Source organism: Urocampus carinirostris, chromosome 10, assembly GCF_059441175.1.
Source record: "Urocampus carinirostris isolate Australia breed hairy pipefish chromosome 10, RoL_Ucar_1.0, whole genome shotgun sequence".
NCBI classification, from domain to species: domain Eukaryota; kingdom Metazoa; phylum Chordata; class Actinopteri; order Syngnathiformes; family Syngnathidae; genus Urocampus; species Urocampus carinirostris.
In genome coordinates, this window is record NC_142358.1 from 33,659,702 (window position 1) to 33,684,825 (window position 25,124).

A 25,124-nucleotide genomic window follows, 5' to 3' on the forward strand; every position below is an offset into this window, starting at 1 on the left:
TTGTATGTTCTCCCCGTGCTTGCATGCATTTCATCCGGGCACTCCGGTTTCCTCCCACATTCCAAAGACATGCATTTCAGGTGGATTGGCCGGTCCAAATTGTCCCTAGGTGTGAATGCGCGAGCGAGTTGTCTTTCCCTGTGTGCCCTGCGATTGGCTGGCAACCAGTTCAGGGTGTCCCCTGCCCACTGCCCGATGATTGCTGCACCCCCGCGGCCCTACTGAGGATAAGCGGTGCAGCAAATGAGATGAGATGAGATGAGATGAAAATACTTAGAGAGGACTGTTTTTGTTCATATTAATACATACGAGCTACTCAAGATGTGCAAAAATGATTTCACAACATATGAAAGAAAATCCAAGTGACGAGAATGTTCAGACGCTACCAAGAGAGCTCATAGCCACTATCAGCCAGTTACCATGTGTTTCTCCCGCCATACAGACCTGATCCTGCACTCTTGTGTTGTGTTTTTCTTTTATAACATATTGGACCTCATTTTTTTGCTTTTTTTAAATCACCCTAGCCATGAGTAAGTGCTCATATCCTTAACATTCTTTTGTGCTCCCTCACTCCTCCCAGACCTTTACTTCACACCAGCCTCCACTACTTGTCTACTCCACTCCTCCAATAATATTAACAACCACCGTCTTCCTCTATGGTAAGTGCACATAATAAAGTCACATTTTATTTTGTTAATATCATCTAATTTATGCCATTACTGTATTTGTATGCTCAATTACTCTTTGAATGTGTTTTAAGTGATCAGAAAGATGTATTTTGTGGTTAGTTTGCATTAACTTGGATGGTTTTGTGAGGCCAGGAACTGATTCATTGGTTTTCAGTTATTTCTCGTAGGGAATATTCAAGATATGAGAAATTCTGGATACAAGCTCGATTCAGAAACATATTAATCTCGTATTTAGCTGGGCCTGGTTAGTACTTGGCTGGGAGACCATCTGGGAATACCAGATCATGAGGCTTCTCCTGCTATTAACAACCATGGAAACCAGTATTATCGATTTTATGTGGGGGAGCAAATGTCATTCCCCAAAACTGCCTGGAGGGGCATCAGCGCTTTACCTGCCTAAGACACACCAAAGGAAGTGGTTAAGGAGCCCACTAATGTTTTTTTTTTTTTTTTTTTTTAAATCTATGATTTTATTGAACAATAGATGAATAAAATAAATACAGCAAATTGACAGTGAAAATTTAAAAAATGTCCGCCATTATTTTCTTGAATTTGACATTTTTAATAGAGAAAAACGTTTTCCATCTGCATCATCAGATAATGTTATTCCTTTTCAAGTATAATTTTTCACATTATGTAAATGGTTTGTATTTATATAGCGCTTTTCAAGTCAATGAAGACCTCCCAAAGCGCTTTACAATGTGCTTGACACTTACTCATTTTCACACACTCACATACCGATAGCAGCGTCACCCATGGAAGGCAACTACCTGCTTATCAGGGGCATTAGGTGTCTCGCCCAAGGACACTTCGACATATAAGCTGGGAATCGAACCTGCGACCTCTCGATCCCAAACCAAGCGCTTTACTTCCCGAGCTACTGGCTCCCAGACATCATGCAAAATGCCTGACTGCTATTGGTTTACGTCACGCCATTATGAAAATACAGAAATGCTGTCGGCTGATCTACTTCCCACAATAAATCTTAGCCTGTTCAGAATGTCATTTTCTTTGTGCGTCAGAGATACAATACTCTATATTTTTGTCTTGTATTTATTTACTATGGTTTACAATGACGCTAAAGGGAGAAGTAAAAAAAAACAGCCAATCACAGACTTCATTTCCATGGTTATTAAAAAATATGAAGAACGGGGTAGCATATGATATGTCCAGACTATCCTGATCTGAATACATGATCAGAAATCAGATCCAATTTGGTGGTTGCTGGCGTTTTTGGAAAAAGATTCCTAATTGGAACATTGATGAGAGTATTTTTTTTTTTTACTACTTTATACCATGATTTATTTCATCAATTACTTTATTGAACACTAACTACACATTATACATAAATAAAACTACAGTACCTACCATTATTCTGACAAATGTATTAAAAAAATTAAACAAATAAAACAAACAAAAACGTTATTCCACCTGGCACATCAGATCATATTATTACTTTTTAAGTATTGTTTTTTTATGTGAGAAAACAAGTTCTAATATATCAACAACACAATAATCAAAATGAACAAACTTATTCTTGTTGCAGTTGACTCTTTTTTGTACGATGTTATAATTATGTTTAGTGTTTAAGAGAAGGAATTACAACTCAAGTCAAGTCCAGTCACAAAACCCTTAAAGGACTGCACAAGCCACAATTCCAAAATCCTCTGATCTAAGACCTACATGGGTGGCAAGGAAAAATAAAAAAACACAGCATAAGAAAAATCGGAAATTTAGAGAAGTGGTCGCACATTGCCCTTAATTGATGTTACATCAATGAGAAATTGCAAAACAAACTGTTTCCGTTGTCACTTCATCAAAGTTCAACAGTTTACTGCAGAACCCTTATTACAAAATTGATCCAAATATGACCACTCTTTTCACGTAGCCTACCAAAATATCTGCAAAAAAGCCTTGAAGAACAATGACGTCTCAGTTGACCTCATCCCCTTGGAGGCACAATTATCAGGTTATCAACACCAGTAGATTTCCTCCCCTTGAAGAGCTCTGCTGACTTACATCACTTAAGGCTTAAAAGGCTTGAAGTGCCATGTGCAATCTGGTTTATAAGGCAACGCTAATACAGGAAACTAGCACGACTGACAACAACAACACAGCAGTGAGCACAACTGATTTAGTATACGGAAACAGGTTAACGTTGAGGAGCAGTGCCGTACTGTAACAGAAACTGATCCTAGGATCTGAATGCAATCAATACAATCATTTAACACACTCTATCCAAGATCAATGGGTTTTTCCAACTATGATTTAACACAATATGCAAAAACACGTACAAAATTCACACGCTTCAAAAGGCATTGACTAAAGAACTCTGCCAAATTTTGAATACTCTTTCAAGAAACTGCTTTTATAGAATAGAATAGAATATACCTATATTGTCATTGTAACAAAATGGGTTGAACATATCGTGACAACGAAATTGGACATGGCACTCCAGTCTCACATTTAACAGTGAGGATAAAAGAAAACAAAGGAGATAAAAGAACAAAGAAGATAAAGGTTATAATTTACACAATATTTACACAAGAAATGGGGGCATGTAGGATGAAATGGTCCATAATTGACTGAAATGAATAGTGCACCTTCTGGTCCCGGTATAAGGTGTCCTGTCAATGTACAGATTGTTATCACTAATGCTCATGTTGACGCTTACCCTGGGATTTGCCTCTAATACCCTGATGAATAGCAATCAAGCTAAATGCTATTTTCGACCGTAACTGACTGGGCATCTTTGCATTCGATAACCATTAACATGCCAAAGACAAGCTGGATTTGTTTTCAATTACAGTATTACCTGGTACTCAGGGCAAAGTCATCAAAACAAAGGCCCAAGGATCCGGTAGGCACACAGCAAAAACATATTCTTACTCAATTGATAGTTTAGTGTCGCTAAATTTTCAATATTTCATTTGTTAGCAAAATTAAGGAATTCATTTTCCCATTCAATAAGAGTAAAACAATTCAATACAGTAAACTACATATAAAGTGAGCAAGCTGGGGTGAGAATTATCGTATTTTCTGCACTATAAGGCGCACCTAAAAGCCTTTATTTATTTCAAAAGCTGAACATGCGCCTTATAATACAGTGCTCCTTATATATGGATCAATATTAAGTCGCAAAGTACTGCAACTAAGGCAAGCAGTTGCCGACTAGATTTTCCCCCGAAGGCGAAGTAGTCCGCGGTGTATGCTGGGATTTATATACCGGCGTTTCATTTCCTAACCAATGTGTCAATCATCATTTGAATCAGTCACTATTGGCTAAAGTTATTCGGAGGTAAAGGGGGCGGATCCTTTTTATCATTTACAGGCTCGCATAGGCTAAAGGGGCGAAACAAAGCGTGCGATTGGCCGAAAAAGATGAATGTGAATCACACGTTGGGTTGCACTATGGCATAGAAAAATTTTTTTTTACTATTCTGTATTTGTAAATATTCTACTCTCCTGGATTTACTACACTCACGGTTGTAAGAAGACCATGGTTACGTATCATAATTGAACGTGATGGCTGCAAGAGAACTTAGGTGAGCTATGTTGCTTTATATTTTCCCGGTATCTTGTTTTAGAACGATCTTGAGTGGTGGGTGGTTGAGGGTCAAACAGAGTTGCCGGATACAACCGGAATGTTTGATCTCACATTACACATAGTCCAGTGTTTTATACAGGGTTTCTACATTTTAAGGCAGGTTAAACTCAAAACTTTTAAATACTTTTTTTTAAAAACTTTTGAATTCAGATTCAAGAGTAATTATAAAAAACACAATTCAAAAAAACAAAAAAAAAGAACATAACAATATTTCTTCTACACAATACATCATGCCTTGAACACATTACCTGGCATGGCGAAAAACGTTTGTCGGACAGCCATTGCTTATTGCTTATTAAATTTACACTTTGCCATGTTCCAGACTAAAAGTCTTTGTCCGAATTTGCTATGTGCATTGTGGGTAGGACTAAGACCTGCATCTGCCCTGAAAGGCCTGACCGAAACTACATCACCGTTTTGATCGTTCCATTATTGTGGTCACCCGCTGTTTCCGAGAAAGTAAATCGATGAATTATTGAAAATGAATATGTTAAAAAGTGTTCCTAAATCTTTTTAGTTCAAACGCTTATGAATTTTATAATGTCTTCACATTTCAGAGATTCGAACATTGGATTTAATAAATTTCAATACCAACCAAGGCCTTATTTTTAAAATAATGAATGTAATGCTTTTTAAGACTTTTCAAGGATCTGCAAGAACCCTGTAATACCAAGTAATAGTACAGCAACTAACAATTGATTTAAGTCATATCTCTTGACGGTCCAATCTACATGAAGCATTATACCTTGGGTTCACTTCCATTTTTGAAGATGCACTCAAGTATCCGATGAGCATATACACAATGACTGCAGCAAACAATGAACTCAGCAAGTGATGAGCCCAGAAATGAGCTCACAAGGTCAGGTAACGTGGCTTGCATTCAGCAAACCACTAGACTAGACCAACCAGCACAGGTCCACTGCCAATAGCAAATAATAAAATGAATAAATCCTACCCCATTTGCGGATTTTCCTATTGAAATAAATTATACTGGCCAAAAATTATTCACTTTTTGAATAATTTCTGCAAATGATCATTATTATGACTATTATTGCACTGCTGAATCATCTATCCGATCAGGTTCATTTGAAACATTAAAAAAATCTGCCCATTTTTGTCAATATCCATCATTCCACAAAATCCTAGGTAATGCTTTTGAGAAAAAATGCTTGTCCAAGAATATATATTGATTAACTCACGGAGCATTGATTACTGTAAACGGAATGCTAGACCTTGAGATTGGTCAATACATGCATGCATGTAGTGTAACCATTGTTTACACTTCAGAGCTTCTTCTAAAAGGCTCCACAGATGTGTACATGTGAATATAAAGACACAAAAAAAACCTGTGTCATCAAAAACTTGACCTGAATGAGCAAAACCAATGAGATGGCCAGTCGCAGGGCGTACAGAGACAGGCAACTCACTTGCGCATTCACACCTAGGAACAAACTGGACCAGCCAATTAACCTGACATCCATCTTTTTGGAAAGTAGAAGGAAACTGGAGTACCCGGAGAAAACGCACGCAGGCGCGGGGAGAACATGCAAACTCCACACAGGGATGTTGCGATAGCAGGACTTGAACCCTGAGCCTCTACACCATGCCGCTCTAATTTACGAGATATTTTTTCTTATTTCATTTGAGTAAAATGATAAAAATTGTAAATATTTTAGAAAATGTATAAAACATTTGGAAATGTTCTGTTCTAAAGGTTCTTTGTAGGAATCCTGATAATCATTTGATCTTAAGAAATAAATGCCCTTGTAACTAGCTAAATGCATACCTGTACACTTATACAAGCCCCTGTTTTGAATATGTTATTTTAGAAAATTTCTAGTTGTGTGTGCCATATAAAACATTTTCTATGGGAAAAAGTTAAAAAATAAAAATAAATCTCAGACTGATCTCATCTCAGCTCTACAACAGTATGGATTGTCTTGGTCACTTGTAGCAGACTATAACGTAATCGAAGATTGCTATTACTGTATAGTCACAGTTTTCTACATATTGTCTTTCTGGGAGTAAATAGGTGTCGCGTTGTGTTTGTAAGGTTTATTATCACTGATTAAGGGGAATTACAATCATAAATAAAAGGAGCATTTTACTGAGGTTGACAGGTATTGTATGTAAAAGTATTCCATGCTTCAGTAAACTCAACAGTCAAAAGACATTTGTGGCAAGCTTACATGCCTGCCTTGCATTTGCCACCAGTGAGCAAGTTGTGCTAGACATCTTAAGCTGATTTTCCATTCGAGTTTCCAGGTTGAACTGGCCCCAACATCGCCCCGGCCTCACTTGGCCTGACCAGGTCTTTGTTGCTTTTTCATTACAACAGAATTCAAATGAAGGAATTGGGGCAGGATCAAGTGAACCCCGTCAATCACTATGAATAAGTGTTCCCATAAACTTACTTGATGACACCTTAGATATAAATCTGTTATAAGCACAATATAATGGGTATAAAATATGTTATGATTTGGCAGCAGGTGCCGCTGTCTCACTGGATTAAAACAAAAAAATTAGCATGAGAATTGATTTTCATTGGCACATTAGTTAGGACCGCCAACAAGAGGTTTTAAAGCAATCTTAATCTCAAAACTTGATGTTGGTAGAAGGGACGCCTGGTCCACGAGATCCGCCCAAAAACTATAATTTAGCTCCATCAAAGTTTTGTCCATCTTGTGATTCTGATTCGATCTATTTTAAGGTATAATTTTAATGTTCCTCATCAGTACAAAAATAAATAAAACAAAATCATGCTTAAATAAGAAATCTTCTGATAAGGCAAAAGGTAGATATGTCTTATTAACCTTTAATTTCCTACAAAGAAGATAACTATTGTACTTAAAACACTGTATTTTCTGCACTATAAGGGGCACCTGAAAGTCTTTTTTTTTTCAAAAGCTGACCATGCTTCTTATAAAATTATAACATTATCTCCTTTGTTCCTTTATATTGTGTAAATTATAACCTTATCTTCTTTGTTCCTTTATCTTCTTTGTTTTCTTTTATCCTCACTGTTAAATGTGAACCTGGAGTGCCACACCCAATTTCGTTGTCACAATATGTTCAACCCATTTTGTAACAATGACAATAAAGGTATATTCTATTCTATTCTATCATAAAATTGAGTAGAAACAGGTCTCGCAGAAACGGTAAGCAGCCCCCGACTCGATTTCCCTCGTAAAAGTAGTGTGCGGTGCATGCTGGGAAATGTATACCGGCGTTTCATTTCCTAACCGATGTGTCAATCATTATTTGAACCGCTCACTGCTGGCTAAAGTTATTCGGAGGTAAAGGTAGCAGGTGCTTTTTAGCATTTTCAGGCTTATATAGGCTAAAGCAAAGTAAAACAAAGCCTATAAGGCTTGATGATAAGCTGCAGATGTATTAGAAGAGGGTAACATTGGAAGTCTGTACTGCAAAAATGAAATTCCACTGGCAAAAAGATTTATCACATGTTAAGTATGTACACATTTTTTATCTTTACCGTTTTCGATAAAACAGGACAAATGATCCTTAGAATAAGGACATTCATCGTATATGGCAAAAGGCAAGTAAATTGGATTATTTTAAGATATTTTTTAAGACTATTTTGTAAGAACACTAGACAACTAAACTATTTTAACATGTTTTTATAAAAAGGTAGGAATATTTATACTTAAAATAAGCAATATTTAGTTACCTCGCAAATGGTACGTGATATTGCTTCTTTAAAGTGATATTTGGGGAAACAAGGTACAACATATTTCTAAAATAAGTACAATTATCTACCATCTTTTAGATAAGAACAACTTTGCCTATCCAAAGGATGTTTTTGTTATATTATTAAAAAAAAAAACATACCTCAAAATAAGAACAACATCTAAATAAGAAAAACATTTAAATTAAGCAACATTTTCCACCAATGGGGTAAAATTTGGAGTGAAAATCGTTTCTCATGAGTTGGATCAAGATGCAAGATGAACATCACATTACAACACGACCATCCTGTTACAATCTTTCAAAGTGGTATACTTAAAAATCAGTGACGCGCAGGCAGGGGAAACAGGTAAGGCTGTACTTCACCTGTCATCATGGAAATGTAAATTGAAAATACATTAAAAGGTGATGTACATTTAGTGGTAATGCTCCGTCTTATTTTATTTTACAATTTATTAATTTTTTTTTCAATTTCCCTGAATTTTCTCAATATAATGTAAATATTAATACGGTTAGTATATAGTGAAAACATATTACTGTGCTGAGTATCTGCTGATGCAGAGTGAGGCACGCAATTCTCTCGCCTCATGGCAGAGGGCGATAATAAGACCAAAGACAATGATTTGAAGAAAACCTCAACCCCAAACAATAGAATTAGTGATAGGATTAGCAAGCTAACACCAAGTCAAGCCACCAAGTAATTTACAAGTTAAAAATATTCAACATTTTTCTGATGCTACAGTTTATATATTGCTTTCTTATTACGCCAATTTAATGACGGATAAGATGTATCTGTAGGTTCATTCATTTATATATTTCACTGTGTCTCACCAGGCACAAACCACATTGTAGTCACTGTTAAAAATGTAAACAACAACCACATTCTGGAACTACAGCCACAGAAAATCTTTTTAGGCATACTTAAGGTTATTTCAAAAACTGGATTTTATGATCAAATTCAATCTAGGCTTAAAACTTAGAGCTGTACAATTTCTTTCATCCAAAAGACAGACGTCTATATTTACCTTCAGTAATAGGAAGAAGATGAGATGAATTGCTTCACAATAAGAAAGCCCTACTGCTTGGTACTATGCCCGAAAAAGAATGATGATCACTATGGCAACAGTGGTTTGAATATTCAGTGTGTAAGTAAACTCTTCTGTTTTCCTGTCCGAGCAGGAAATACAGTAGGCAAAGTGGCAAGGAGCTAATGCTAGTGTATTAATGCCAATGTAATCACGTTCTGCAGGCCACGCACTGCACTGACACACACCAGAGAAGCATTTTGGTGTCAGTCACCAAACGCATGACACATTTATTGACTTTAGCTCAATAAAAGCAAAACAAAAACAAGCAAACTACTTGCATAATTTTGTTGCAGTCTTTTCTCTGAATAAGCACATAAAGCTCTTAAATCCGGGCTCAAGCGTCCAAACGTTCTGTTCCACAATACCCTCCGAGTTCCGGGCTTTTCTAGTGGGCCCCTTCTTGTGTCCATGCTTTTGCTGACCTTTGGAAAAACCGACTGGCAAAAGGCCCCTCATCCTGTCTTTTAGCTGTAAAAGGATTGCTTTGCTTGGCATTGCCAAGGGCAAATGTCAGTGTCGCAGTCAAGACCGTAAAAATTGAAGCCAGAGAGTATCAAATTGGGTTTGGTATTGCCAAAGACCTCATTATGTTGGATTGCCAAGATTTGATCTTGTTGGCAGTGCTTTTGCTTAATTGCCAAGGCCATGTTGGAAGTTATGAACACATGTCAGGTATTGATTCCCTGCATTCATACATATTTAGTAAAGATCCTCGCATTGCTGTCCATATTTTTTTTAGGACACACATGTATTTAAAGTAATTTTATACCTAGATCATAATAATATTGAATATCATTTTTTACTGAGAGTAGACAAATGATACCTGATATAATGAAAGATTTGAGGTTGTGTAGAACATTTCACGTATCATGGGACGTCCCGTGGCCTCCTGCCAGTGGGACATGCCTGGAACACCCCACGAGGGAGTTGTCCACGAGGCATCCTTATTAGATGCCAAAACCACCTCAACAGCGACTCTACACTGAGTCCCTCAGAGGACCGAGCATCTCACCCTATTTCAAAGAGAGAGCCCAGGAAACTCATTCCAGCTGCTTGTGTTCAGGATATCGTTCTTTAGGTCATGACCCACAGTTCATGACCATAGGTGAAAGAAAGAACTAGATCTACTGATTAATCGAGAGCTTTGCTTTTGGGCTCAGCTCCTTCTTCACCACGACAGACAGGGTCCGCATGACAGCAGTCGTTGTACCGATCCGCCTGTCGATCTCCTGTTTCATCCTACTCTTTACAAAAACTCCTCCGCTTGGGGCAGGATCTCATACCCAACACGGACAAAGCATGCAACCCTTTTACGGCAGAGAACCATGGTCTCGGACTTGGAGGTGCCACTTCAAAAAAGGCTGCAAAAATCACAGCTTGATGAAGCCAACAGCATCACGTAATCTGCAAAAAGCTAAGATGCAATGCTGACTTCTCCAAGTCCACAAAACACATATAGACTGGATAGGCAAATTCCCATTCACCCTCGAGGACCCTGTAGAGCTGGTCCACTGTCCCTTGGCCTGGGACAAAAAGCACACTGGTCCTATTGGATCCGAGATCTGACTACCTGACGGACACCCCTCTCCAGCTAAATAAAAATTTGTAGAAAAAAATCCAAATGAATTCATAAATACAAATATACCTAATCTAATGAATCTAATAAAGACTTGAAAAAAGAAACCAATTCGTGTCAGCGTGTGAGTGTGAGATGTGACTTTTAGAATCCGAAATGGATGAACAGATTTTTGGGAAAATTTGCACTGATGTACTTTAGGCCTCCGCGAGTGATTTTATCTAGGTTTAAATACCACAAAATAGATGAACATCTACTTTTATGTAGTGTTCTACATAAGCTGTAAGTGCCAGATTGGGTAATTCAGCCCCCGACCACCAAAGACCCCAAGCAGCCAAACCCAATTTGCTTGCTCAAAATAATGTATAAATAATCTTACTACACTGGAATAATAGTGGTAATTATGTAATGCCCAATTGTTCAATCTGCAACTTTATTTTTCTTGTGATTTAATAAAACAAAACACTTAAAATAAGCAAAATTATCTCATCTATCAGAAGGTAGATAGCTCTGCTTCTCGTATATTTTTTTCTAACCTTGGTACAAAGTATTAAAGTGAGCAACATTCCTAGATAAGATTATTTGGCATTTTTAAAGATTAATTTTCTCCAAATAAAATAATAATACACCATATCATTAGCAAAAGTCTACGGGTGATCAGGTATTCTTTTGTACCGTGTTTACTAAAAAATGCACAATAATGCTATAATAAAAGCATACCTCAGCCGATTGCTCCCCTTATCAATTTTTGCAACTCACGTTAATACACCTTACAAAAACAAAGTCTACCCAGTCTGAGAATTACGAGAGATTTCAGACCACAGCTCTTAAAAAACAGTTCTGAGAATAATAAACCTGGCACTTGTACACAGGTATAGGCTCACAGGCTTCCGTTTTTCAGTTAAAAATCATAAAAAATGCAGCGCACTCGCGCACGTATGAACTGTGGACATTACATAACTGAAACTCTCCAACACCGCCCACCCAATCAGAATGCTCTATTGCCAAGGCTGGCCGTACCCTTGATGGAAGACTCGGTTCCTCAGCACGTCGCCGTAACATCCTTCCAGGCAGCGACAACCCTCGCCAGCCACGCTCACGCACTCGAACACAACCATATCTTCATAGACAAGCCCCAATAACGAATCGTTCACCCAGCGAATCATCACAGCGCCGACCTAGGCCGCTCTCCTCCAGAATGCGAGAAGGAGCAGGTACGCAGAGAGATTTTCTTGAGCAGGCTTAGGGCTACTGATCTTACCCGGTCAGCTCTGATCTCCTAATCACTGGCTTACGTCGCCCTGAACGCCAAAGTGGAGACACTACGGCTATGGGGGGCAGGTTCAACCCTAAAGAGCACATACCTCTTCCCCCTGAGATTCGATCTGCAACCTCACTGGAAATGTTTAAATGCAAGCTTAAAACACACTTCTACTCTATAGCATATGAATAACCTATATTTTATATTGACTATATCTGTGTATTATTTGCCCTCATGTAGGTTTTACATTAGGGGATGGTGTCATAATAGTCTGTAGTTTGCAATAGTCTTTGATCTGTGCCTGTCATGATTGCCGATGGAGCGCAGCTGCGGCGGCTTAATTGGCGCCAACAGCCCGGACAGCTGATTGGTGGACACTCTCGTTTTAAACCCCCGGCTTCCTCTTGGAAGCCGTCAGATCGTTATGCGAACTGTTGCCTTCAGCTCAGTAAGCCTTTTCGTCCGATCCTGCCCTGCTTTTTTCTGACTGATCTTTGTTGCCAACCTGTTTCCCATTCTGCCTGCCTGTTACCTGACCCGTTTCGCCCCGTTACCTGCCTGCCTCCTGCTACCGACCTCGCTTACGAACTCGACACCGCCTTTGATCTCCAGTCCCGGCCAACGACTTGCTATTTCCGCCTGTCTCCGATCCTCCTCACCAGACACGGATGTGCCACTTCCGCACCGCTCGCTCCTTTTGCCTGTCAGCCATTGGATCGTGGAAGCAAGCCAGACTGTTCTCGTTAAAAACTGAGAAAACAAGCACTATTGGGTCCTGTGTCCATTTCTGGTCAGTGACAGTGCAGCCCTTTGAGACTTTTTGTGATTAAGGGCTATACAAATAAACATGACTTGATTTGCCTTGACACATGTTCACTAAATTGCGAATTTTAAGTATATATTTTCTTATTTTATGACTTTTTTTTTCTTCAATAAAAAAAAAATCTCCTTAAAATAACTGTTTCTCACCTGGATCATCGCCACCATACAAAAGTGGGAAAAATATATATCTTGCCTATGTATAGAAAAATGGGTATTTATAGTTTATATGCCGATTTATTAGAAAACATTGTGGCTGATACATTTATTGCACTATTTTTATTGCACTACCGTAATGATGCACTTACAGCTTAAGCTAGTCTCTAAGAACTATCTTGTTTGTGTATTTAGGGTTGAACCTGCCCCCCATAGCCGTAGCGTCTCTATCTCTAATCTCTATTTGGACTTGCTCCCTCTTATCTTTCAGATCTGATCTGCCACTATGTCCCGGGCCGAAGCCTACGATCTGAGAGTGCTGGTCTTCTGATGATCCCGAGAGCAAAGAAGTCTTCTGCTGGTTCGAGAGCGTTCTCCATCCGGGCACCGGTGCTGTGGAATGCTCTTCCCCCTGAGATTCGATCTGCAACCTCAGTGGAAATGTTTAAATCTAAACTTAAAACTCACTTCTACTCCATTGCATACGAATAACCTACTCCTCTTGTCGGTTGAAAATAGTTTGTGTAATATAGTGTAACAATCTGTGAAGCCCTTTGAGACTCTTCGTGATTTAGGGCTATACAAATAAAAATGACTTGACTTGACTATTTAAACATTGTTCACTATACTGTTATCAATGACCATTCTGATTATTAATTCTAAAAATGGTGTTACTTAGCAGATTGTGTATTTTTCTGCTCATATTGCTCATTTAAAATATTTTTTAATAAAAAATTATTATTAGGGTAGAAAAATATTCATAAGATGGGCAAAATGATCCACCGTTTGCTAGATAAGATTTGCATCTGTGGCAGAAGAAATTGCTTATTTTAAGTGTGTATTTTCTCAGTTCCTCATTTTATTTCTAGTCAAGCTAAAACAAAAAATACATACTATACAAAAATATTTATCATCTCATTGAGAGCAAAAATACTAATTTAAGGTACAATTATTATCATTTTGGCATAACAATCTTGTATCTATCTATCTATCTACCCTACTCATATCCCTCAAGAGGTGTGACCGAAGGCAAGACAAACACATACAAAAACAAAGAAATTTAAAAAAAACGTAGCAAAAAACACACAAATTTTTTTCGGACCATGGCCAACCCAAATGCCGAAACACCCAAACAAGTTAAGCACCTTGGTCATGCTTTCGTCCCTCCGGATGAAACGGGACACAAGAAAGCGGCCATGTCACTCGGGTCACGGTGACACAACAAACTCTTCTGTTCAACAGCAGGGCCCGACAGCTTTCACTGGTTTACCCCCGCCGCGTCATACAGGTGCCCTGCCCATCCCTTAGATAGAACACATCCAAACACCCCCACTATCCTTTTACAAAACCTCTCCACTTATTCCTATCACCAACAAAAGCTCTAGCTTCCACTATATTTAGACCTTTAAACCTGATTTAATGTACTGCTCATAAATCACAAATCACATGATTAAATGATCTAATTAGTTGCCAACATTTTATAACATATATTCTATTACATTTTATTGATGAGTTGTAGCAGCCCTACAATCTACATTTTTCTAGATGAGTGCTTATTTTATGTATTCATTTTTCCACTTTACTAACAAAAAACAGATAAAATATCTTGAAATTACACATTGAGAAAAATATTCTGCCTACGGGAAATTATTTTATCAGTGATAGTAAAAGAGCCTGCTCAAGATTTTTTCTTCAATTTAAATAATATTTTCCACCTAGATTATAAAACCTAAAATATTTTATTTTAAAGGGGCATTGTGTTTTTTTTAGCTAGTGGTAAAAACTAATAATAAAATATATGAACCATCATTTAAATTTGTATTTATTTCACATGATGTGAGGCTCACCTAAAGGGAGAGGACATAATTGTCTGCTATTTGCTTCTACGGGTACCCAAAAACATCAAAAATCCTGGGCAAAAACAATGATATATTTTGCAGTTTGGTCACTATGCGTCTTGGTATTTTGCATTGTGTTTTGTAGAACTGTTTTCGTTTAAACTGCATCAGAGGTTGGCAACACAAAATGTTAAAAGCCATATTGGAAGCAGATACATACTTTTTCAATATATATTAATTGGAAAACATTAAGAATGACTGTGACATGTTTGTCCTCCTACAGAAACCATCTAATTTTCCATTATCATACATTTTTAAATGTCTAGAGCCGCTGGTTGCCAAACCATGCACCACACAATACAATGACATCTAGTCTTTAAATATTACATAAAAGTCCCTTTATAGGAGAATTCCCCTCATCTCCGAGGACAAATAAGGCACAATAGTTTAAAATAAGAACAAGTACTCCTTAAATAACCAAAATATCCTGAAAAAGGGATACAATTTTGTTTTTGTAGTGTTGGTTTAATGTGCACACGATTCCGGGTGCTAACCTGGTTGTAGCCATGAATAAAGCCACTAGTTTAGCCTCTTCTGAGCAGCTTCATTTGCGCAGCAGCAATAAGGGGAGAGGGATAACTGAGAGGACTCCACATCATGTCAGGAAAAATGGAGGGGGGAAAAAGAGAGGAGAAGAAAACAAAAGCAGCAATGAGAGGAAAAAAAGAAGGATCGCTAGGTCTTATTTTATCCTTTCCTCTTTGTTTAAATGAGGCTGAGGCTCTCCTTGGAACGAGCCGCCATGTTGCGTCCTCATTCTTCCCCTTTTTGGCATCATTTGATTGCAGCATCCGCCAGCGACTGAGCGAGGTCCTTTGCAGGCGATTCCTACTTTCCGTCAAAAACGAGGGATCTCGGAAAGGAAATGGAAAAACAATCTTTCTGGTTCTCTCTCTTGTTGCATTCCACCTCTCGCTGCTGCTGCTGCTGCTACAGGCAGCCCACTGCACGCTCAATTATTCATGCGCTTCATGAATGGAGGAGCTGACATCACCGACGTTCGGGTTGCTTTCAATTCCAGGCTTTGTCCAAATTTAAAAAAAAGTCATTTTTTTGCTTTAAGGTGTGGCATAATTAGACCAGTTTCCTTTTCTGTTGAAAATGATGAACATATAAGCAGCCTTTGATAAAGGCATGCAGTGAAAGAGCAACATGTTGCTCATTTAAAAACAGGACACTGAGAACCAAAGCTTTGGTCTATTTTGATCATCATTTATTTAATATAAGGACATCTAAAATAAGAACTATTAAATATTTCAGAAGAAGACGTCTGTATTATGACATCCTTCTATCCATAATCCTCACTAGGGTCACGGGGGTGCTGGAGCTCATCCCAGCTATCAGTGGGAAGGGGGACAACCTCAACTCATTCACACCTAGGGACAATTTCGACTGGCCAATCTACCTGACATGTATTTTTGGGATGTGAGAGGAAACCGGAGTGCCCAGAGGACACTCACGCAAGCATGGGGAGAACATGCAAACCCCACACAGGAAGGTTCGATCTCATGACCTCAGAACTGTGCTGCACATGCGCTAACCACTGTGTTGCCTTGCTGCCCTGTCTTTTGAGATAAGTTTGCATGAATGTAACGGGTGTAATAATAACTTTTGTTTTATTGAAATTCCTGCTGAAATATGTGTATAGTTTCTGATAAGTGTCCTGCAATGATGAGTCCAACAATGCCACCTGCTGGTATGGGGTAGGGTTTGTTTTGGCTTTCGACATGTGACTGGAAGGCGGGGTTTTGTTGGCAGTCTACAGAGCGAGCTGCCAACGGTAAGACACATCTTTTGTTGCTCCACAAAAATATTATAACCACAGCTGACAAATCTTTCAAAATGCACAGTAATGTGATTGATGTTGTCAAGCTGTTTGGATTTATTTTTGTTTTGTTTCTGTTGTGCTAAAATGTTAATTCCCCTTGTAGAGATCAAAGAGATCAAAGCCAGCAGTGAAGCTAATCACGTGTTGTGACTCATTTCATTTGCAGGTAAATTGTACCCGTTTTTATACTCATTATTGTTCTTATTTCTATTTTCTCATATATATAAAAAGGATGATGTTGGTTAAAATTCTGACTAAAGAAAAATATGTTGAATTCATTGTAAACGTTAAAAAAACACTATACGATCTCTTGTTAAAAGTATCTTGTTAAAATGGATGTAAAAATGTATTGTGATATTCTAAAATTTATTTTATGTAAATTGCAAAGAAAGCTCTTTGATATGCTTTGGGCGGTCTACAGAGCGAGCTGCCAACAAGATCAAAGAGATCAAAGCCAGCAGAGAAGCTAATCACGTGTTGTGACTCATTTCATTTGCAGCAACTGTAATAAAAACCTCATCATTCAGTACAGCGTGAATGTGGATCTTTGGTGGGACAGGTACACCGCGGTTACATGAATAAGAAATATATGATAGGACTATGCTATCAGATATAGCGACTAATCTGTCGCTCGCTTTTGTTTCAGCCACTTTATTTGCTCCCCTTGTGATACATGGATACAGTAACTATTGTGGGCATGGCTTAGCGCCCTCTGTTGGATCTATTAATTGGAACTTACTGTACAACCACGAGACAAAAATATTAAAAGTGGTAATATTTCGATTATTAAAAACTGCAGAATACTGTATCCCACTATACCTCCTTTGATGCAATGCATATACTGTATCAATGTACACTTCTGCCTAAGTATGATCAAAAATAAAATTAGATGGGCGTGTCACTGTTCAAAAACTATACTATAATTGGATGGATGAGCAAATGGTAAAGCATTTGCTGACAAATCCAGCATCTTGTTTACAACATAAATCATTATTATCGTCAACAAATGAGCTTCTGGAGAGACTTGAACAAAATGGCCGCCTCGCTCATAATGCTGAGCAAACACAAAGAGGAAAGCTTGTCGACTGACTCAGACCATTTTGTTCCCATAGCACAACAGCAACTGACCTACTTGGGGAAAACTATTGGTATGGGGGTTGACCACATACCAACAAAGTTACACAATAAAGCAATTATTCATTAGCAATATTTCATTGTGTATAAAATGAGAATGTGGGTTCTTTTTTTTGTTCTCTGGTGCTTTTGTCAAGTTTAGATTCTCCAGGGCCGTCGTTGGGACTAATGCGTTCCAGGAACCCAATTACTTTTCTGTGTAAGGAGAACTGCGGCATTTTGTTAAAACATGGTGCCTTACTCTGCTATTAAAACCTGAAACTCAATGACAACTTCTTGTCATTTCTAACGGTTTCTTCTTCACTCGTGATGTGATATACAATACGCAAACCCACCAGGTACACCCTGAAGAAAGTGTTTAGATTTACCTACAAAATACAAATGAATACAGTTACGGTTGCACAGAATACAGAGGTGCTGAATTTCTCCTCATGGAGATATTCTCCCACTCGTTTATACATGCCACTAAGGTGTATTTACAACTATGAAATGAAATACTGGTTGTGTTTCATCCGTAGCAAATGTTAGGCAGCTTATTGGGTGGCTTGTGAAGGAACAGCAAAATCAATGCGGCAAACCTGAGCACAAGATCTGCGGTAAAAGTGCAATATATTGTATTTTTTTTTTTGTAAAACTTGCAATAGACACACCTGGAGAAAATGGGAAAATATCTTGGACAGTAGCAGGAAATGGAGAAAGAGTTCTTGGAGTGGGCACAGTGGATATGGAGTGTTAGTTTTCAAGCTCTCAAGATTGCACAAGCCGAGAAATATAATGGACTTACTCTTCCACTGTTTGGTGTTCACACTTTCCTCTATCTCTTTTATTATGTGGCTCGCTACAGTTTAACTGTACGGGTCAGGTGTATCGACATTTTGTTCTGTGTGCATGGTTACAAAGAATGACAATAAAAGTAAATTCTTCTTCTTCTTCTTCTTCTATTTAAAGTCAGTTTTAGTTGGTCGCCTCTAAAGCAAGGATATACGGTTATTACTAACTAGATAGCTATTTGCAGAGTAACACACTACTTTTGGTGTCAGTAATCTAGGGATAACTGAGTTACGTTATGAATAAAGTAATGGATAACTTTAACTGGTAACTGTAACTAATTATTGTATTTCAGTAATGCGCCCAACACTGTCCAGGGTTTAAGCTAATTCAAAGGGTAGCATTGTTGCAAATTTGTACAACAGACTGAATATGTGACTTTGACATTCAGATTGCATTGCTTACACAAAATGCAGAGGCAGGTAGTAATGAGTTACATTTACTCGGTTACAATTACTTGTTAAGTCAAGTCACGTTTTTTTAAACAGCCCTTAATCACAAAGAGTCTCAAAGGGCTGCGCAGACCACAGATTATTGCGAACCACAGACTATTATGACACCATCACCTGATCTACTTCAGTAAGTTTTGGGACATTTTTGCACTACTAGAAGTATTTTTAAATCACTATACTTTTGAGTTTTACTTAAGGGGATTTGTGAAAAAGACACTGAATAAAGCCGTGTTTAGATTTACCTACAAAATACAACTGAATGCAATTATGGATCCATTTCTTTTTATTTCCTGATATATTTTGTCACATAATATTAACATTTTTGGGGGCTAATTTAGTCGGTTGTAAGATGCAGAACTGTACTTAATCACATTTTTTAGTAGAAGTACAATGTTGGCAACAAGATTCACTGGATATAATTGGAAAATATTTGAATGCAACACAAACTTTTTCTTCTTTTTTCCGTGTTTTTTCTACCTTAAATTCCTTTAAAAAAGATCTCATTGTGTTTATTTTTTCTTAGTTGTTACTTTTTTCTTTTTGTTCTCTATTTACTTTTTTTCCTACATTTATTTCTTTTCTTTTTTTCTGGCTTTAAAAAAAAAATCCTTCTTTTTTATCTTCGTTTTGTTTCTTTTTTTCTCAGCTTTTCACTACTTTTTCACTTTGGTATTTTTTTCTTTTTTGTACTATTCCCCCCTTCCTTTAAGTCATTTTGTGCATAATTTTACATAATATTTGGTCATGTTGGGATTAAAGAAGCAAAAACAACCTGAAGAGCCGTTTAAGACCCGAAAGAGCCGGTTCCTTTCTACTGAGCCGAGCCGAAAAAGCCGGTTCTCGACAAACTCTACTAACTTTACTCAACTTCGTTCTACTTCGACTCGACTTCAAAATACGCATTTAGGACACAACGTCAGGGGAACCCGTGTATTTTTACCTTCATGCACTGTAACTTTGACTCAAGTCGCTTCTCAATTAGTAATTTTGAGCCCTCATTTTTGTGCGCTGGCTAGATTTTCTTGTGCGCTGAGAATGTGCGAGCAGTGCGCAATTGCGCACGCGCGCAGCTTAGAGGGAACACTGAGTACCAGTACTTTCACTTGAGTAAAACTTTTGGCTATTCTGCCCACCGCCGACAAAATGTAAATGGGCAAACACATGTCTCTCAGTTGAGAGTGTGACTGTGCCCATCTTGGCAAAGTTAATGGTCCGACAGCTGGCTAACAGAGAAAAGTCCAAGTGGGTTTTGGCCGTGCAGTTACTATGGCAGCCGCTCGAGCCATTCACGTTTTCAGTCACTTGAACTGTTCTCGAATGGAAAGGAGTGTAAGTGTCTGTGTGTCCCGGATAGAATGACGCTGCATTTACTTGTACATTAGATTAATCGGCAACAACGTGTAGAAGCAGATACTGTCTTTGTGGACCAATCAGTGGTTAGCTTCATGCCATCGAAAAGCATTTTAGAGTTTAAAGGCATATAGGAAAATAGCTACATTGGTAAGACTAAATGGTTATTATGTTTACTGTGGTTAAAACATTGACAGATTTTTGTATCTTGGTTTAAAAAAAATAAACTGCAAATGACAAAACTGAATTTTAGGGGTTATCTCAGGACTTAAAGATGTCAGATGGGAGAGGAAGTGGGCAAATAAATTAAAGCCCAGAGCGACTCCGCTGCCATTTGCAAATAACTGCAGAATAAGTCTGGAAAATGGCTGAGTGACACAGCGACAAAATAAAACCCACGTGCATATTAAAAAAAGACCAAATTATTAAGACATCACCGTACTTTATGGAAAGAAACTACAGAATTAAAAAGTAGCATCTGTCAATAGTCTCAAACGATGTTTTGTTGATCACCCGTGAGCAAAGCGAGGTAATAATGTTTTCGTTTTTTATCCAAGCATGTATTTTCATTTGTTTGCCTGTCTATTCTCCCAAGAAAAGGGGTAAGGAGTTTACATATAACCACATTCTTTCACCAAGTAGGTTACCCTAGATGTGAAAATTGCCCAAAACAGCTAATTTTGCACATTTGGTTTTGTTGACCCAGTCCAAAATTACATTGGATACCAAAACCATTTGTTACATGCAGTCAAAAGAATAATATATGAAAACTGCCAAGAAAGCTGACTTGGACTTAGGTTTTGCCGACTCTGCAGCTCGGACAAAAAAGGGAAATTCCAACCAAAAATTGCTTCAGGTCTTAACAAGGTCGATGCTATAGTTTAACTTTTTTTGAATTTTCTTCTTCTTTTTTTTTTTTTTTTTTTTTTTTTTTTAAGGTAGTATGTGTTATTGTTTTGGTGGAAATGGTTTGTAATGTATTCAATACTAAATTTGCTCATTTTTGTATTTATTATTATGCTTTTCAAAAATTCTTGTCATAGAAAAAAAAAAAGATTTTATATACTTTTGCTCATTGTGAGAACTATTCTCTGATTAATGCTCTATCCCCCAACTTTTACGACTTCAAAACAATATTACTAAAGATAGGGAAATTTGTTTGTATTATCTACTCTATATTTCTATTTTTCCTAATAAAATTTGGAAATTAACACTCAAAATAATTCTATTTTTTGTGTGTCAGACTGTCTATATTTCAGCAAAATTTAAATAACATTTTTCTTCTTTGCAACTTATCTAAATAATTATTTTTCTGTAAAGTAAGGAAAAACAATACTATTTTTTTTGTGAAAATTATACTTTGAGAAAGTAAGACAAAGAATGCTTAAAATTACCAAAGTCATGTCACATTAGAACAAAAAAACCTTACTTAGAAATATAAACGTTTAACTTCTTTTTACTCATTTTTCTGAATGTAGCTTTTTTAGTGTTATTGAACATGCCAGGGGTAAAAAATTACACTTTCATTACAGATTACCCTCAAATTTCAGTCGAAAAAGAATAAGTCTAAAAGGATAAAGTGAAAAAAAGCAGCATAACCTTTGTGGACATTTTTGAAAATTGCTTTTTATTTACAGGAACATGCATCTTAATTTAAAAAAAGGAGAATGGAGAAAGAAAACGATTGCTCAGAATTGCTGCAAGTAAACTGTGGAGCTTCAAGTTTAAATTTTGTTTCAGGAAAATTCACTTTTTACAAACAGTAATGTTATAGAACCCCAAAAATAATCAAGTGAAGTAATAAATCTAGATCTATCTATATATAAACTATTTTATAAATCCTAATTTATGTGTACATGTGTGTGGGGGTGTGTTTGTATGCAATTTCTAGTCTGTAGCAGCCAAATTGATTTTGTGTAAATTTACACAGCTGTACTTTAGGTCTTTGTGAGTGTCTTTAGCTAGGTTTGGTGTCAAAGGCAAACCCAATACATAACAACAAAGTCGATAAACGTCTGCATTTGTGGGGTCTGCTTTCATTAGGTCTTTATTACCCTCTGGCGGCCAAATTGGGGACTGCAGCTCCTGACTATCGACTACTCCATGCAGACAAATCCAATCTTCTATTGGAACCTACAACTTGATTGGTGCAACTGTTAAATACACACTTCCTGACAAATCGCGGCCAGCTGTTCTCCTTATTAATAAATGAAGGACAATATCGTGCAGTCAGGAGAGATGAGATTCTTTTTTGGTGTAATTTGAATCAGATTCAATATTAGATTTGTAAACTTCATGTCAATCAGATTTACCAAGAAGTAACTGTGCAGGACAGAGACCTGACCACGGTCTAAGGACATGTCATCCCCTTCCATATTTGAAATCCCATAACTATTCACATGATGGATCTTGGTGCTTCCTCTCTGCTAATTTAGAAGCTCCTCGTCCATCATGTGGCACTGACCAACCACTCCTCTGTCTTCTTCATCTACTGCATTCATAAATACAACAATGGTAGCGTGGTTGCCATCAATCAAGTCCCCTCGAATGCTTGCAAAAAGAGGAAAGAAAGCTGGTTTTGGGGACCCAGAGGGGACTATGACGGCGATGACAAATAGCTTGTGGCTAAAATGCAGTGAGGACAGCACGGTGGATAGCCAGGTTAAGAAAAAAGAAGGGGATATGAACAGCAGCGGCCAGGAAAAAAAACAAATGTTCTCAGCTGTTCTGCAGGGACCCTGAAGGGAAGCTGGAAGTCCTCTGTGGCCAAGTGGGATGATGTGGTGCTTTATCTTAAAAGTGGAACTCATTTCCAAGCGTCCCATTTTATAACAAGCGAGAGCATGTCATTTTTTACGTTCTTGCATGTTGCAACCGTGTATATCATACAATAAATTTGCAAGTCAACCTGCAGTCCATATACGATGCTTGCATTTTTCTTACTGGCAAGCCTCAGAGATCCAGCTGGAAACGATTCCAAAATAGATCAGAGGGGGCCCTTTGGAGAGAAGACGCCTGAGGATGTTTCTGGCTTCTTTGCGAGGATCTGAAGCTGCACTGAACGTCTGGGGACGTTTCCAAATCGTTTTTGATGTCTTGGTTGACGAAAGCACGAACGGATGTATACATTCTGTGTCGTAGATAAAAACGGGTTGTGGGGAATGGGTGAATACAAGTGTGGTCAGATTGGGCATTTGTGCAGTTGTGCGTTGAATGCAGATGAGTCTTGGATAATCAAAGAGTCTCCTTGCCTCTTGTTCAAATCAGTGCTCGACTTTGTAGAAGAAAGAAGAAATTGAATAGAGCCATTGCTTAAGATTGAGTTTTCGTTCATGGAATTCTTCATTGTGCTACGCAGCACTCATTTTTGGTTGCACTACACGATACAGTGACGTCTTGTGGTCAAATATTACACAGTCTTCCTTTAAGATGTATGTTTACAGAGGAATGCAACTTTTCTAATTGCGTATAATGTACTTCTACCTGTGATACTCCGATGATGCTATCAAAACTTTTTCAATCTGATATTTTGTTGATGATCCTGATTAAGATTAGGGAACAACAAGCATAAACAAGTATGTTCTCCTTGCAGCATTTACCTCAGCCTTAATCAAATGCAGAAAATCAGGTTTCATCACCTTCACCACCAATTAGACCTGCTGTTTTCTAGTTTGAAATGTGTCTGCTCTGCCACAGTACTGTTATGCAATAAAAAGATGAAGCAGGAAGCAAAAACATTTTAATGATTGTAACAAGAAAATGTAATGTGAAAGCTTTTCTCACGACACATATAAAGTCTTTATACTTCTATTTTCTTGTAAAGCCGTTGAAAAATACATATTATCGACAGTAACTGGATGTGACTTAACCCATCTGGCAGGACAATAATAAAGCATTGAAATCAACAATCAGACTCATGCAAGCATTGGTTACTTTCATCTTCCTCTACGCTTGTGAGACATGGACTCTCAGAAGAACTGGAGAATAAAATCAAGGCCATGGGGATGTCAAACTACAGGAAACTTCTAAAAATGGGGTACAGAGCCCATGTGACAAACACAACGGTGCGCAACCAAGTCAACCAACATTGTCGACCCTACAAAGAAACTTGTCAACTGCGCACAGACGAAAACTGCAGTGGTATGGTCACGTCACAAGATCATCAGGACTGGCCAAGATTATTCTCCAAGGCACAGTTCAAGGGGGCAGGAGGAGCAGAGGACCGAAAAGAACTGGGGCAACAACATTAAGGAATGGACTGGTGCCAACTTTGCCACAACCCAAGAACAGACCTGTAACCACCAACAGTAGAGAAAGCTGTTCAGAGTTATTTCCTCATTGGTGCCCCGAAGACCCAGGAGGTTGAGGGATCCGTGAGCCATGAATTTGATGTATCGTTACACTAATAACAAATGTGCCTAAATCAGTTTTCCACCAAACTCATATTATTGGTCCCATCAGCCTCCTGTTGAAAGTCTTCACAAGTGCCCACAAAACATGATTTAGGCAATTGTGTTGTTAGTGTGACCATATTTAATGGGATACTGTGCAAACTGTCTTTGGAACTGGTTGTCAACCAGTTCAGGGTGTCCCTAGCCCACTGCCAAAATAAGGCTGGGATGGGCCTCCAGCATCCCCGCAACCCGCAATGTTAAATACAAACTTCTTGGACTCCAAGTATTTTTAAAACATGTATTATCACTTGATAGTTAATATATGTTTGCTTATCGTTC

General features: G+C 37.9%; 1 protein-coding gene across 6 annotated transcripts in view; it reads right to left on the bottom strand.

Annotated features, from left to right (window-relative positions):
• gramd1bb (GRAM domain containing 1Bb) overlaps positions 1-25,124 on the bottom strand; it is a 114,369-nt gene that overhangs the window by 66,671 nt on the left and 22,574 nt on the right. For 3 of the 6 annotated variants that reach the window (XM_088345057.1, XM_088345056.1, XM_088345054.1), the window contains exon 1: positions 11,686-12,046. The exons of 2 other annotated variants lie outside the window; for them this stretch is intronic. In XM_088345057.1, the coding sequence (XP_088201183.1) occupies positions 11,686-11,831 (146 nt within the window). In that variant the 5' untranslated portion in view covers positions 11,832-12,046. Of the gene's footprint in view, positions 1-11,685; positions 12,048-25,124 lie in introns of those variants that run through there. One more of the 6 variants, XM_088345055.1, reaches the window with a different exon arrangement.